The sequence below is a fragment of the Thrips palmi genome, unplaced genomic scaffold (assembly GCF_012932325.1).
Source record: "Thrips palmi isolate BJ-2018 unplaced genomic scaffold, TpBJ-2018v1 HiC_scaffold_4, whole genome shotgun sequence".
Classification (NCBI taxonomy): Eukaryota; Metazoa; Arthropoda; class Insecta; order Thysanoptera; family Thripidae; genus Thrips; species Thrips palmi.
This window is the reverse complement of record NW_023144631.1, coordinates 12,089,834-12,105,557: the sequence shown is the minus strand read 5'-3', so window position 1 is coordinate 12,105,557 and position 15,724 is coordinate 12,089,834. Positions and strand designations below refer to the sequence as shown.

The window sequence follows — 15,724 nt, the reverse complement described above, 5'->3', positions numbered from 1 at the left end:
TCCGCTATTGTGATAGCGCGCGATGGGAGCTGAGTTACCTAACCTAACGCGCCGGAACTAACTGCACTGAGAAAACCTTACAAACTATATTCGGCCTTACAATGAAAAGCAGTTTGTTACAACAAAGTGTTTTGAGCATACATGAGCTTACAAAGAAAATGCTTCGTAATTCACGAAATTTTTCTTCGTATAAAAAGTAGCTTAGTTTGCACAGTGTATGCTCAAAATACTTCGTAACGTTTTAAGCGTGTGGGGCACACTGGGTTTAGCCAACACACCACCACCTCCAGAATAAGAATAAGCTAGCCTATGCCTAGACAAGACATTGACATGTGCGGAGCCGGAGTGCACACGTATCAGCTCCGTGTGCGTACTCATACATCCTTTTGTATGTGTACTCAGACCACACCCAAGTGCTCTGTGTGTACTCGGTACTCACTTAAGTGCTCTATGTGTACTCAGTACACCCTAAGGTTTTCAGTGTGGTCTGTGCGGTTACGGGAGTACGGAGTGCGAACTAACCAATGAGCTCGAAGTTGTGGTTTAGCGAAGAATCTCTGAATTTATAAGAATATAAGCAACTGAGGCCTATGACGAAATTTATTCCTCTTTCCATTACTTGCACACAAAACAAAAGTCGGCAGCGATCTGATGTAATCTCTCTGCAATAAACTATAAATCATGAGCATTTAAGGGGGCAGTCTCGTCCCTGTACCCTTTTTAGGGGGGTTTTCGCCCCTTCTTTTGATGACGATGATTTTTTAAATATACCTCTTAGAGACAAACGGGAAAAACCAAATGAAAGAACGGAATTTTTACAACATTTTCAAAAAAAAAATGTTTTGTTTTGTCTTCAGTTGTAAGGGAGTTATAGGGAACGCAACAAAAGCCGACAAAACATACAAAATTTCACTGCGCGACAATTTTCTCCGGAAGTTCTTAACTTTTTGGCAATCGGTTTGCGGCATCTTGAAGATGAAAAAATCCTCTTTACTTTAACCTACAATCGTCCATATAGCTCAAGAATTACACTTTTTAAAACGTAACCAAAAACCTATACAAACTTAGGAACGGTTTTAATTTAGGTTTTCCTTGGGCTACATGGACAATTGTAGGTTAAAGTAAGAGGATTTTTTCATCTTCAAGATGCCGCAAACCGATTGCCAAAAAGTTAAGAACTTCCGGAGAAAATTGTCGCGCAGTGAAATTTTGTATGTTGTCGGCTTTTGTTGCAATCCCTATAACTCCCTTACAACTAAAGACAAAACAAAATATTTTTTTTTGAAAATGTTGTAAAAATTAAGGTTATTTTATTTGGTTTTTACCGTTTGTCTCTAAGAGGTATATTTAAAAAATCATCGTCATCAAAAGAGGGAGGGAAAACCCCCCTAAAAAGGGTACAGGGACGAGACTGCCCCCTTAACAATGATTGTGCCTCAGATTTTGCTGCGTGTTTATTCATCTTCTCGTCGTGGGAACGCTAAATTGTCTCTACTAACAAAAATACCTAGAGAACTCACTGGCTGTTGTTACTAAACCTCACGACTACCTGGAGATATCCACACCAAGAGCGGAGGATGGACGCGCAGGCAGCTCTACAACAAGAGGCAGATAGCACAAACACACTGTGAAAATTTTGGTTGTCACTTGGTGACAATGTCAAGGCTTATTTTCCTCACGAGACCGAAGGTGTCAAGCCTCAGTGTGACGTCCAATTTTAACCGTCCAGTTTTAACCGTAAGTCAATGTGAAGCAAGACCGAATGCAATGTTATCTATTGATTTTACTATTATCTTGATTAACTGTTCAATGAAAAAAATTGCTGTTTTCAAAAAAAAACATGCCTTAAGTAGGAGCTTTTGTCGGAAATGTCATCAATTTGTAAATTGTATAAATGAAAGGATTTCAGGCGGTCGAGTAGACACAGGATTTGGCGAGTGGTTGCCTCCATTCCCTCGGTGCTGACTCACCTGTTGAGCCTTCCCATGCCCTGCACTCGCACAAAGTCTGGCCGCGCGCCCAGCTTCATCACGAGGAGTCTGCCGCGACGCGACTCGCGGTCCTCCTCCAGCCACGGCCCGAAGTAGCAGGACTGCGGCACGGCGCCGCTGCAGTCCTCCAGGTACTGGCCGACGAGGCACTGAAACAGCACTCGTGTAAATTTTGTCAGAATGTCAGAAACATATGTCTGAAAGCTGAAATTCTGAAAACTTACTCTATTGATGGCGTGAGTTCCACGGAATGTCGGGAGATGTTTTCAGCTTTCAGAGGTGCGCGAATTTCGATCAGGTTCTCAGACAGGTTTCTGATATTCTGACAAGATTTACACGAGTGAGGGTGAGGGTAGCACTCCCCGCCCTGCAGTGTGCACTCTCAAGCATGATCCCTCTGAGATTTTTCTTTGTAATACGAACAAAATGCACCAGCATGAGCATGGTGGTAATAACATAAAAGGTTCTCGCAAACCTGACTTAGTTTCTTAATATTGCGGAAAAATTTCTCTGTATTATCTGTATTGTGTCGTAGAGTTTTTAGATTTAGCAGCATGACTACGGCATTATTTCTCAGCAGGAAATTTCACTAGAAACTGAACTGGATACTTTGTAGACATGCATGCTTCAATTACACACTCACAAACGCATGCGTGGCCACAAATGCATGCTTGACATGTAGACACTGAAGCCTACGCTAAGCATTTAGTTATACGGCACCAAGCATGCGTTTGCGTGTAAGTATTTGCAAGCATGCATTTGTAAGTGTGCACCACTAGAAGCTTACTGTCGACAGTTAGGTTTGTAGTGTGGGAGTGTGTGGAAAACAAATCATTCTGCGTCGATTTGTTGTATTTTGAACCTTCTCTGGCAATGTGGGTTGGCCAAGTTATGAGAGCTTGGAAGCTTCGAGCTCGTGGAAACCCAAATGGAAACCGTTACTCTCAGGAATGCATGTTTCACTCAAGGTTCGTTAAAGGAAGTGAATTAACGCGCTTGATTTCATTTGTGCACGAGTAACAAGGGTAACTCTTCATCAACGCTTCCAGGCCTCAGCAACTTAGCGTTAAAAGAAAGGTCATCTGTTCACTTTGCTTTCATTGCTGCAGCGTGCTCTCACATATTGTTCAGCAGACAAAAGCAACCATTGAACGTGTGCAAAGCATTTTACAAACGATATAATATCGGCTTCTTACATAGTATATATTACTAACTAGAGCGTAACTTGAGATCTCAAGTGTAGAGGCACGTACCTGAGGTACGATGATGATGAACACAATGGGCACGGTACTCAACGCGTACATGTCCGCCTGCACGTCAGAAGTCAGTACTTCTGCGATGCTCAGCTGTACATTGAATTTACGACCAGAGCGATTAGTTTGCCAAACTGACTTAGGGGTGACTTTCACTCGAAAGCAGTCAAGAATTAGCCACAAACTTTTGCGGCAATTTCACGACCGGAAAGTTTGATTTCTTGGCAGAGTCCCATCAAAATTGTAGAGAGAATTTAACATGCGATATGAAGTTAGGCTTACAAAAAAAAGAGAGAATTTTGTGACAGGATCATAAAGCTACTTCTTCGTGCCTGAAAGAGCTATGACTAGCTCAGTCAGGTACTGAAAAAAATGACAAAATGCAGCACGTCCGCCAAATTTGTTTAAACAATATTTTCAGAGGCCGCTGTAGTTCGTAACTAACTAGGGTCAGTTGGGGTAATTATGGGACACGGGGTAAAAATGGGACCGCTGATTCTTAGACAAGAATCAAGATTTTAGAACTTGTGCCGTAGCAAATGTTATTTTCTCGACAAAAACAACACATTTGGTATGTCATGCATTCAAAAATGTCAAATTTTGACTAAGAATCAGCTGTCCCATTTTTACCCCGTGTCCCATAATTACCCCAACTGACCCTAAAGCGTCTTTTCCACTCACCAAAGGCAACAGGATTGCGACAAGAAGATAATGCGGAAAATACATCCCAACTAGAGAGTCCATGTGCCGCTCCGCTTCCTTCAGGCTGGAGTGCAGCCTCGCGCACCGGGACACTTCGGCCAAGCCGATGTGTGCCTGGTAATTGAAAGAGCTTAGAGAGCGTCTCACTGCGACAGGGACAAAGAGTGCACACTAAATGCTATGTACCGAGTGGTACGAGACACAAGTTTTTTGGTGCACGCGAACTTTTCGTACTCCTGTACGAAGAACTGCACATTTCTCCATTTCGGAGCAAAATCGCGTAAGGGGTGGTGGGGCACATACTGACGCTTTTTTTCGGCGCCTCTCAGATGCCAGGAAAATCAAGTCACGGAAACCCGTTAGACTGTCCCACGAAAAATTACATGTTCTGTTTGCTCACGGGGCACTTGAAAAATAAGTTCTAAATGTAAAAAAAGGAATAAATTCTTTTGGCCCAAGCATTCGGACAGAATTTAGAGGTCGCGCATCGCTCCCAAAGTGAAAATAGCGGTTTTTGGCAAATTTCGCCCTTTCTCTCACAGCCACGGCGCTTCCCGGCCGTCCCTCGCGACTCGGTCGGACTCCTAGTACCCTCGCGTAACATTCAAGCACCAACCCGACCCTTGCCGACCCCTAAAGCCCTTTAATAATGGCCAAAAACAATAATTTTTATCAGAAAATTTTGTTGAAAAGTGCTGAAAAAGGTGTAAGGACTGAAGATTAGGCAAGTCTGTGTGGCTCAATCGATTGGAAATCATCGAAAACCTTCATGTCCAGAATTGGAAGTGCCTACGGTCAGAAATGGCCGCACCCGAAGCAGTGCAAATTCACAATTTTCGGGAAACGGCCTATTTTACATAGGGGCGTTCCAGACCAAAAAGGCCACTTGGCCGGCAACCATCTCGGGTCAAGCTCAAACGTTTTCCTGGGTTCCTTTCATCCTTACGGACTGCCGAAACACCATGGGAGCGAGATCCGACTCGAACTCCGGATTGTATAAGGGTCGTAAACCCCCCAAAATGGCTTTTATAAGGGTTGTTAACCCCCCAAAATGGCTGTTTTTGAGGGTTTGGGACTTGTTGGGCTGGTGGAAGCGGCTGTTCAAAAAATCTACCCTCTAGGTTTTTCTTGTGGAAATAATGCGCTCTTTCGATTGGCGTGTCACACGCGGCTGTACGACGTCGGGTTTCGGCGATACGGGCTCGCAAAGTCGCTCAATTTCCTTATGTTCCCTGGTGATTTGATCATATCAGGGCCCTTCAAAGTAGATCATCGGCGATTTCGCTCCTCTTTGGCTTAAATGGTGCCTGCCTATACACTGGTATTTCTAATGTTATAAGTTTCATACAATTTGCTGCGATAAAAAGGCTAGTGTGATTCCTTCAAATTATCGCATCCGTGGCAGCAATAAAAAATTATCACATTAAAAATGCAATAATTCCCTCAGGTTTTGGCCGGCCTGGGCCCAGATTATCACATATGCCATAAAATGATAACTACGTTAATAATGCGATAAATGCGCTAATGCAATACAACAACTATTGCACTTATAATGCAAAAACTTTTTCATGGCACTACTAGAGCAATGAAAATGTTATTGCTTTTTAAATTAGTTCATTATTACACTTAGAAAATCAGTGTACCCATGGGTCAATACCCCTACATCGTCAAAACATTTTTTCCACGAGAAAGTCTCGAAGCTTCAAGACAGTTTAAAAGGAATTTCAAGAGGTGTTGATCACGATGAGATGGGAGATGGAAATAGGAGATGCTCTGCAAACTGAAGTGTGTACATAGTACACTCTTATTAGAGCATACTTCCAAGTACACTCTTATTTACAGCATACTTGCTAGACACACGCTAAAAAAGAGTGTGCCTGGCAAGTACACGCCAAATAAGTGTGTACCTTCCATGTACACGCTAAAATACACTCGATAAGTCCTATCTAAAAGCATGGGCCAGTTTAAGTGTACTTGCCAGGTACACTCTTATTTAGCGTGTACATGTAATGTACACTCTATTTTAGTGTGTGCCTAGCAAGTTTGCTGTAAATAAGAGTGTACTTGGAAGTCGGAAGTATGCTCTAATAAGAGTGTACTATGTACACACTTCAGTTTGCAGAGAAAGCGGAAGCGCAGTTGTATGCTTGATTCAAGCATACAACTACGCTTGAAGACTTTACGCTTGACGTCAAGCGTAAAGAAGAAATTCTCCCATGCGTTTCGATAGGCGGGAGAGGGGCTAAATGGAGAACTATGCTTGAAGCCGAGCGTGATTCTACTCCGCTAGAAGAAAGGCGTAAAACTACGCTTGAGTTCTACCGGTGCTGGGGGGTTTACGACCCTTATACAATCCGGAGTTCGAGTCGGATCTCGCTCCCATGGTGTTTCGGCAGTTCGTAAGGATGAAAGGAACCCAGGAAAACGTTTGAGCTTGACCCGAGATGGTTGCCGGCCAAGTGGCCTTTTTGGTCTGGAACGCCCCTATGTAAAATAGGCCGTTTCCCGAAAATTGTGAATTTGCACTGCTTCGGGTGCGGCCGTTTCTGACCGTAGGCACTTCCAATTCTGGACATGAAGGTTTTCGATGATTTCCAATCGATTGAGCCACACAGACTTGCCTAATCTTCAGTCCTTACACCTTTTTCAGCACTTTTCAACAAAATTTTCTGATAAAAATTATTGTTTTTGGCCATTATTAAAGGGCTTTAGGGGTCGGCAAGGGTCGGGTTGGTGCTTGAATGTTACGCGAGGGTACTAGGAGTCCGACCGAGTCGCGAGGGACGGCCGGGAAGCGCCGTGGCTGTGAGAGAAAGGGCGAAATTTGCCAAAAACCGCTATTTTCACTTTGGGAGCGATGCGCGACCTCTAAATTCTGTCCGAATGCTTGGGCCAAAAGAATTTATTCCTTTTTTTACATTTAGAACTTATTTTTCAAGTGCCCCGTGAGCAAACAGAACATGTAATTTTTCGTGGGACAGTCTAAAACCCGTTCCAGCTTAAAAGCTTCTTTAAACCTTCTGCTTTGAGAGGGCCCGGGTGGATATTTGGTTAAGAATTAGCATTTACCCTAGATTTACCCTAGATTTGCGCTGAAAAAGGCTTGCAATTGTCAGGTAGTTGACAAACTACCCGACAGCAGGTAGTTGACAAACTCAACCGTAGGTTCAGTCCTGATGTTCTCAAATCATGTATTTTAAGCTTAAAACTTACAAGAGAACTTAAATTAGACCACATTATGTTCTGGGCTGAATGGCTTTGTCATTAAGTGCCTCAGGCAAGCACCCATTTTTCATTTGATCAAGTGCAGTTAAAGGAAGAATCAATTTTCTTGAAATATTTTTCCGCTAAATTTTAAGTGAAATCATTGACAAATCGATAACAATGACCGTTTTTGACAGAGCACGTACGTACGCAGGCAAAGTTGCAGGGCTCCAAAATGAAATGTGAGTTTAAGGTTGGTTATGGGCCGTTGTGGGCTATCAAAACTGTGGCCTTTATTAGATGGCACAACTTTCTTAAAACTTCACTGCAGCCCAACCAGGATGAACACCGACTGACTAACTGTGTGCAATGGGATATCTCAGGGGCGTGATGGAATCTATGAGAATTTTCAAGTATCAGCAACTGCCCCGTGTCAGTATCTGCCCACCCTCCCTTAAAAGTACGAAAAGTTCGTGTGCACAAAAAACTGTGATGTCTTGTAAAAACTTGGACATTCAGTGTGTGACTCTTGAATGCTCCCGGCTACTCTGCAAACTTCACAGCGCACTCAGTACACTCACTTCAGCGTGTACTCACATGAGTAAATTCCCTTTAAAGTACTCCTGAGTACACCAGAGATCCTTAACTTAACTTAACATTTAACTAACACTGCTTTCATAACGTAACATAAGACAATGATCGCTAAAGGTTAAGGGTACGGACTTTTGGAAGTACTTCCAAAAGTATCTCTACACAAATTCAAAACACAAAAAAATAACTTACCCTTTTTGAAAAGATGTCAGAAGTTAAGGTTAATAACTTTAACTCTTACGATAACGTTATGATGCCCTTATGAGGTAAGTTAAGGATCCCTGGAGTACACTCAGAGGAGCACGAGTACTCACCAGCACGCCCGAGCAGGCAGCTTAAGGTTGTGTACTCACTCATCGGCGAACACTCTCTTGGGAGTGAGCTGAAATGAATACACGAGCGTGGGAGTAAACTCGTGAGTACACGCCGAAGAGAGTGTGTTGAGGAAACTCTTGAGAGTGCACAGTAAAGGAGAGTTGCCGACGACATCGCATCGTGGGAACAAGTCAGTTGTCAACCTAACTGCACCAACAACCTCGGGTCATCGTATAAGAAAGTTATATTCTCTCCATCAATTGGGTTTATGGCGGGCTTATATTTTAGCAACTTTATCCTGTGGGTGGGTATCTTAAAAATTATTTTGGTATGGAAATCTATGGTGGCCATGGGAAGGCGTTGCTTTCAGTAATGATGAGCGACCTGTCCCTGCCCGGGCCTCGCAGTGGTGTGTGGTCATGTGCGTACCTGTAGGCGCTGTCCCACCTCCCTATAGAGGGCGCAGCAGGCTAGGTGTACACAGAGCATTAGTGGCAGCAACGTGTAGTATGCCCAACAGCATACAACCATCCCGATGCACATGAATACAACCTTTAAAGAGACAGAAACGGGCAGGACTCAATCGTCATTAGACTTTTCTAGTCATCGGCAAGTGAAGAACAAAAAGAGTCACAACTTCGGAAATGGTGCCGGTCTCAGACACCCGTTCGAGTGTATTTTTATTAGAATTCTCTAAAGAGCCTTTCTTTCAAAAGTAATTTAGGCTGTTTCAGTTACTTACATGTAGGCAAAGGAAACAAAAACATTTACCAACATCCTTAAATTGGGCTGGCTACCTACTCCCGATCCTCCCCATCTCCTGTGCGTGCTTTTGCTTTTTTCGTCAGTCGACGACGAAGTCAGGGTCTACTTACAGGGGCAAAGTGCAACTTTTGGCGTAAACTTTCAGTAACGTGAGATCAGCTTTAAAAAATGGACACTATTTCAGGATCAAAAAGAGGATAAACGCACCTTTGCAGCGATTAACCACGAGTCAAACCCCATGGACAGTGGAGTCATGCACACCGAGAAAGTGGCGTTGAGCATGTGGATCAGAAAGAAAATCTTGATGATGCGAATTAATCGGGCAGCTCGTCGCAGACGGACCTGTTTTATTGATGGAAAAGTTTTAGAACAAAGTCAATATCCGGCTTCCAAAGTCAGACAGGTTGGAACGTGGATTAACGAGATCACAATTACGTTCGCTTTAACACAACGGTGGACTGGGGTGGGTGGCAAGACGCCCGAAGGGCCCCTCGGCCCGCCCTAAAAGGCTCCAATGGCGTCTGCCTGACGAAGGGCCCTAGATCTGCCCGGGGTCCGAAGGCCCCACAGTGGGGCTGCAAACTGAAGTGTGTACATAGTACACTCTTATTAGAGCATGCTTCCAAGTACACTCTTATTTACAGCATACTTGCTAGGCACACGCTAAAATAGAGTGTGCCTGGCAAGTACACGCTAAATAAGTGTGTAGCTTGCAAGTACACTCTAAAATACGCACGATTTGTCCTATCTGAAAGCATGGGCCGGTTTAAGTGTACATGCCACGTGCACTCTTATTAAGCGTGTACATGCAATGTACACTCCATTTCAGCGTGTGCCTAGCAAGTATGCATGCTGTAAATAAGAGTGTACTTGGAAGCATGCTCCAGTGTACTATGGACACACTTCAGTTTGCCGAGCACCCAACAGGGCGCAAAGAGCAAGAGCCCGAAGGGCGCAAAGAGCAAGGACCCAAAGGGCCCACAGAGCAAGGATACAAAGGGCCCACAGAGCAAGGATACAAAGGGCCCACAGAGCAAGGATCCTAAGGGTCCTCAGAGCAAGGATCCAAAGGGCCCTCAGAGCCCCACAGAGCAAGGATACAAAGGGCCCTCAGAGCAAGGATCAAAAGGGCACCCACCACCAGGGCCTTCCTGGTGCCAGTCCGTCCCTGCTCGAACAGTCCCCTATCACCTGTTTCACCTTAATAAGAAACTATCGGAATGCCAGGTCGTTGTAGGCAGCATGAAAAGTGGCCAATTATTTCATGCATACAACCTCCATTGCAAGCTGCAGTTGTTCGACATTTGAAATTTCTTGACTACCTAGTGCTGAAGTCTCCTATGGATGGATTCGTGGGTATCCAGAGCTCGCAACATTGTCACCGGCTTCATTCGACTGTCAAGGCCATCTGTATCCATACTCCGCACCTTTGTTTCCTCGTCAGCGGTCTTTTCCAAGTCTTCCGCCACGCATCGAGTAATGCGTAGAGCTTCTTCGGCGTGGTGCCGGTGAAGGAAAAAGATGAATTGGGCCGCTTGCGTCGAGTAGGCCCCGGAGAATAGTCGGAAGGGCGTCTTTGCGTTCTCCAGACTTCCAGAGAATGCAATGTTGGAAAGGAGGAAAATCTGGTATCCCAATGAGATGATCATAGAGATCTGCGGAATAAAATCACAGCAAGATTAGACCAAAAACGTAGCATTTTCCAGAGATCCTTAACTTAACGTAACATTTAACTAACACTGCTTTCATAACGTAACATAAGACAATGTTCGCTAAAGGTTAAGGGTACGGACTTTTGGAAGTACTTCCAAAAGTATCTCTACACAAATTCAAAACACAAAAAAATAACTTACCCTTTTTGAAAGATGTCAGAAGTTAAGGTTAATAACTTTAACGCTTACGATAACGTTATGATGCCCTTATGAGGTAAGTTAAGGATCCCTGGCATTTTCAACGTTCTAAATTCTCTAGCCTAGCATTTAGCAGATGCAATTTTAAGCACATCCGACGCTGATACAATTTCGTTCCCGCCTGGCGACACATTTTGTCCGACACCTGCTGCAAATCGTACTTTCACTAGACAATTTGTCCCGCCTGGCGGACTCAAAATTGCACCACGACCGGATTTGCTTAATATAATTGCATCATTCATGGGACAAAAAAAGTCCCATGACATTTAGTGTGTCCTGTGCCATGATAAAGATTAGTTTGGTTGATGCAAGTATTTGCGTGGCCACTTCGCCAAACGATTGACCGTTGAATTAGTCTTCTATGAATGGTCCAGTGATAATTACGGAACAAGGGGGTTGAAAGCTATGAATCTGAAATCGTCAGGCTTCTTAAATTTTAAACATTGAAAATATATTTTCTTCTTAATTTAAGCCGTTCTTCTATCTGCACACTAAAAAGTCCACGGCGCGTCGCCGCTTAAGGGGGGACATCACTCCAAAATGATAAAAAATCGCAACTTTTTTTTATTAGTTCATACAAAAGACCATTCTTTTCTGCATCGAATGGCGAAAACCGCATTCTGAAATTCAAAAAAACTGCAGTTTTGGGAGGCTGTGAGCCGCAAACATGCATAGGGGAAAAGCCCAGTTTCCCCAACTTTGATCGCGTTTTTCTCGGAACATGAAATTGCAAACGGTTGCAGGCCTCTAGGGCGCAGTTTTTGAGCTACAGCGGGGAGATTTAGCATGGAAGCTCCTACGACATGCCGCTATGGTGGGTAGCAAAATAATTTGCATTGGTCAATTTTTATTATTTTTTTAACGTTCAAAATTGAACAATTTTGACCCCAAAAATTGAACAATTTTTTTTGGTATGTAACAAATACAACTTAAAATGATTTTTGAAATGTGATTAAGGTACCCACCACAGCCAGACATCTCAGGAAGGCTGTCACCAAATTTTAATGTTCTAGGTCAAACCGTTTGGCGTCCAGCATTGCAACAGTGCGAAATGGTCTAACCTAACACTCAAAAATGCGTTTTCAACGAAAGCGCTGTACTGCCCTGGCGGATTGACTTAGTGTTGTTATATACTTTATCTGTTAAAGTATGAACAATTTTTCTCTTTCCGTTTGGTTTTTATGACGATTTTACAAAAGCACTGTTTTTGGAGTGATGTCCCCCCTTAATGCGAAGAAAACGGAATCAATGTACGAAGAAACGCTTCGTATTATGCAGCAAAATCCGTCGTAGTAAGAAACATTCATTCATTATACGAAGCAGTTCTTCAATGCTTTCAATGTCTTCGCAGTTATAAACCAGATGCTTTGTAGACTTTTAAGAGTGTGGGCACCGCCTTAAACCTTAAACTTGTTTATCGGCCATGCTGTGATGATTCGATTTCTATAGATGCGGCTCAATATAACTATTATTGAAAGCATCCTCTATTACACATCATAAATTGGATAGCGACAAAACTGTGAACTGATTTTGCTTTAACTGTTGACAGAACACTGAAAATCTATCGGCGTGACTTCGTGCTGCTGCAGGGCGGGCGTGAATCAAGAGTCACGGCCAAAAACGGCACGACAGAAAAGTCATGCCAAAAATCATCGTGACTCAGAAATTCACGCCAAGTTTTGGCCTGAATTTCCTGTCATGTCAGTTTTCGGCATGACTTTTCTCATAAAAAGCATTGTACGCTCCAATCCACATGGTAGTACATTCACGCCAGATGACTGCGTGAATTTCCTGTCACGCAAATTTTTGGCGCGACTTTTTGTCACGCCATAATTTGGCCATGTGTCCGACCATTCCATTTTCAGTGAATTCTTACCCTTGACCCTTGCATTGTGCGAAGTAGGAGACGGCCAATGCCAGGCGTTCCAGACGATATTTCGCGCTGCCAGGCGCCCATTACACTCCGGAGAGGTCCCTCATCACCATTTGGCACTCCTCGGCCTCTCAGCATGTCCAAGACGCCCATCTGCTAGACCAGACGCAGCTTTAACAAAAGAATGCTATAGTAAGCACGAAAGTGAGCAAGCAGTACAGCTTCTTAAGGTCGCCATATGTTTCGTGAGCTTCTTAAGGGGGCAGTCTCGTCCCTAGACCCTTTTTAGGGGGGTTTTCCCCCTCTTGTTGGTGATGATTTTTTTAAACATGCCTTTTAGAGACAAACCGAAAAAAACAAATGAAAAAGCGGAATTTTTACAACATTTAAAAAAAATTGTGTTGTCCTTAGTTGTATGGAAGTTATAGGTAAGCTTAATGCAAAAAAGCCGATCGGAACAAGCATCAGGTGGGAAGGTAGCCGCGTCGTCCGTGCGCCAATGTGCCGTACGTGGGTGGCCTATCCATTTGTTCATGTCGATGGCCAATCTCAACTGATCGGCAAGAGGCTAACTGAGGTCTGGTGACCTCGCGATCAGGGCTTTAATCCAGTCGTGTCATGCAAGCCCGCAACACTAAGGTATTGCAGTGTAGCTACGCTTGCATTAGAATCTGCGGAGTCGCATCGCTCAGCCACTACGCGCACAAACTAAACGGCGCGTACCCCTTAGGGACACTATTTCAATATCGTGCTGAAGTATTTTTAAAATTGTACTTAATTTAAGTAGAAATTTGTACATAACGTACATCATGTGCTAAAAATTATGGACAACTCCAAAGGAATTTGGTGTACGCTCTCCGCGAAGTTGCTAGAATCAAGGGTGATGTCGAGTGCGTGGCTCACCTCAGGGGGTTGCACGATATCAACGCCTCTTGGTCTTCTGCCGGCTGGCCCGACGACCTCGCTTGTAATTAGGTGGATTGCCACGTATGCAGCACTGCACATTAAGTATAAATTTCCTTCGACCGGCGTGTGTCGGCATAACTAAGCGGCATTTACCGACCGGGTGATCTTCCGTGACCGTCGTGCATCGTGACATACTGAATGATGCACGAGTGTGCACGAATGTGTTTTGGTGTAGGCGGAAAAGGACCTGGGTGAGGCAAACCGTCATAATTTTAGACATCGGAGTGAATTGAGCCATTAAACTGCGTACCTGTGCACTGCATCTGTAAATTATCTTTCCTTAATGTAGTTTAAGAGTCACTTTAAGACTTTTGGTTTCTTTTTGAATAAGCTGGCCATGTAGCTGCTCCTTTTAGCGAGGTTTGATGGTACTTCTGATTCAGTTAGAACCATGATCACTTCGCTCCACCTTGCGACTTTCAGTGCTTATGTTCCTCGAACAAGACTCACCCGCGTTTCAAAACCATCCCTCTCGAGTTTATAAAGTTTGTCAAGCCGTGGTGTTGCTACGTTGTGAGTGAGAACTATTACACAGAATTGAAGAAAACATGACTAGAGAACCGTAGCCAAACAATTCAAGGTCAGCAACAATGGAGGGGCAGTTTTAATGCGCGACTACTCGTGTTTTCAGCTTCGCGATTTTCGCAAGGGCGCAGACAACGACAAAATTGTTGCCAACCCGCGAAAATTAATTTACTGCCTTCTTTCTGCTACCAAAATTTTAATAATGATCAGGGATCCTTAACTTACCTCATAAGGGCATCATAACGTTATCGTAAGCGTTAAAGTTATTAACCTTAACTTCTGACATCTTTTCAAAAAGGGTAAGTTATTTTTTTGTGTTTTGAATTTGTGTAGAGATACTTTTGGAAGTACTTCCAAAAGTCCGTACCCTTAACCTTTAGCGAACATTGTCTTATGTTACGTTATGAAAGCAGTGTTAGTTAAATGTTACGTTAAGTTAAGGATCTCTGATAATGATGGACTTCAAAGATGTTCCATTGTCAGAACTCCGTGGAATACATTAGCATTGGAATTTTTTTCGAATTTACCGGCATTTTGATTTCTTTTTATTGCCTGACGGGTGGCACATCGACCACATTGGTACCACTGCCATTCGTAGCCACCCCTGAGCCACCCCCTATCCCTTTTACACAACTTTTTTGCTTTCCCCACACTCCTACCCAAATTGACTTCGTGACTCCTAGGATTTCTTGAAATCGTATTTTTAAATTTAATATTGATACTGAATCAAATCATGGAAATGCATTAAAGTAGTACATCAGTTACAAAAAAAGGTATTCAAAAAGTTCCCCATTTGATCCATATCGATAGAAAATCATGCGCTGAAGTCAGTGTTACCAAACGAAATGCTCCTTCCTGAACTCGTTTCAGAGATAAATGCAGTCAAAGTTCGGATTTTTAACATGGGTCTTATGGGGAATGGGTCTAAAAAACATGCTAACGTTTACTTTTGGCACATATGGAGTAATAAGAAGGCAATGAAAAACTATAGTTAGATAAAGAACACTACATAGAATCAAAATCCTTCCAGAAAAACGGGGGTTCCTGTCCATAGGTGAGAACTACAGAACGAAGAATGTCCAAAAAATGCCCTCTTTTGGGTCAAAACGCGACTTTGGCCGTTTTTATAGTCGAATTGGTCAAAACCCTGTAGGTTAACATCAAAATTGCATATTACTTAAAATAGAGTTTGGAGCTTTATCTGTAACTTGATGCAAAGCGCAGAGCAATACGACAAATTTTAATTTTAAAATTTTTTGGCGGGAAACCCTAGCTGATGTACTACTTTAATAACTTTTGTTGAAATTAGTAGGCATACATGCGTAAATTGTCTTGGTTTGACTCGGGGAATTACATTCTAATGCGATGCTGCAAGCTAACATAAGTACATTAGAACTAGCATTTATTGACTAATAGGACTTTACTTATATATATAATAATATATAACTTATATATAATAATAATATAACTTTACCCTGAGTCCGCGACGCGTACACTAGAAAGGCCACTGTTACCAGTTTGTAGGGCGGCCCGCCTGCCCGACCGCTGCCCCATGCGGCTCGAAACCTCTCTGGAAGGAGCAATCTTGGCGCTGCTCTGCGTCCAGTGCTGTGATGCTCATCTCACGCT

General features: G+C 43.3%; 1 protein-coding gene across 1 annotated transcript; it reads right to left on the bottom strand.

Annotated features, from left to right (window-relative positions):
- Window positions 1-1,465: 1,465 nt before the first annotated feature.
- On the bottom strand, window positions 1,466-13,530 carry LOC117649554. The gene is made up of 9 exons (XM_034392440.1): window positions 13,508-13,530; window positions 12,608-12,757; window positions 10,249-10,476; window positions 9,029-9,163; window positions 8,486-8,608; window positions 3,926-4,060; window positions 3,245-3,337; window positions 1,971-2,140; window positions 1,466-1,595 (listed from the first exon to the last, which is right to left on the bottom strand). Exons 2-9 carry the CDS (start codon window positions 12,755-12,757, stop codon window positions 1,517-1,519), a joined length of 1,113 nt encoding a protein of 370 aa, XP_034248331.1. The 5' UTR covers window positions 13,508-13,530; the 3' UTR covers window positions 1,466-1,516.
- Window positions 13,531-15,724: the final 2,194 nt, after the last annotated feature.

What these genes read in the sequence shown, in the direction of transcription:
- LOC117649554 (XM_034392440.1), bottom strand. Translation starts at nt 12,757, where the DNA reads ATGGGCGTCTTGGACATGCTGAGAGGCCGAGGAGTGCCAAATGGTGAT. An exon ending in GCACAATGCAAGGGTCAAGG is followed by an intron (nt 10,477 to 12,607) that starts GTAAGAATTCAC and finishes TTTATTCCGCAG; the next exon opens with ATCTCTATGATCATCTCATT. An exon ending in TCATCATCATCGTACCTCAG is followed by an intron (nt 2,141 to 3,244) that starts GTACGTGCCTCT and finishes GTGCTGTTTCAG; the next exon opens with TGCCTCGTCGGCCAGTACCT.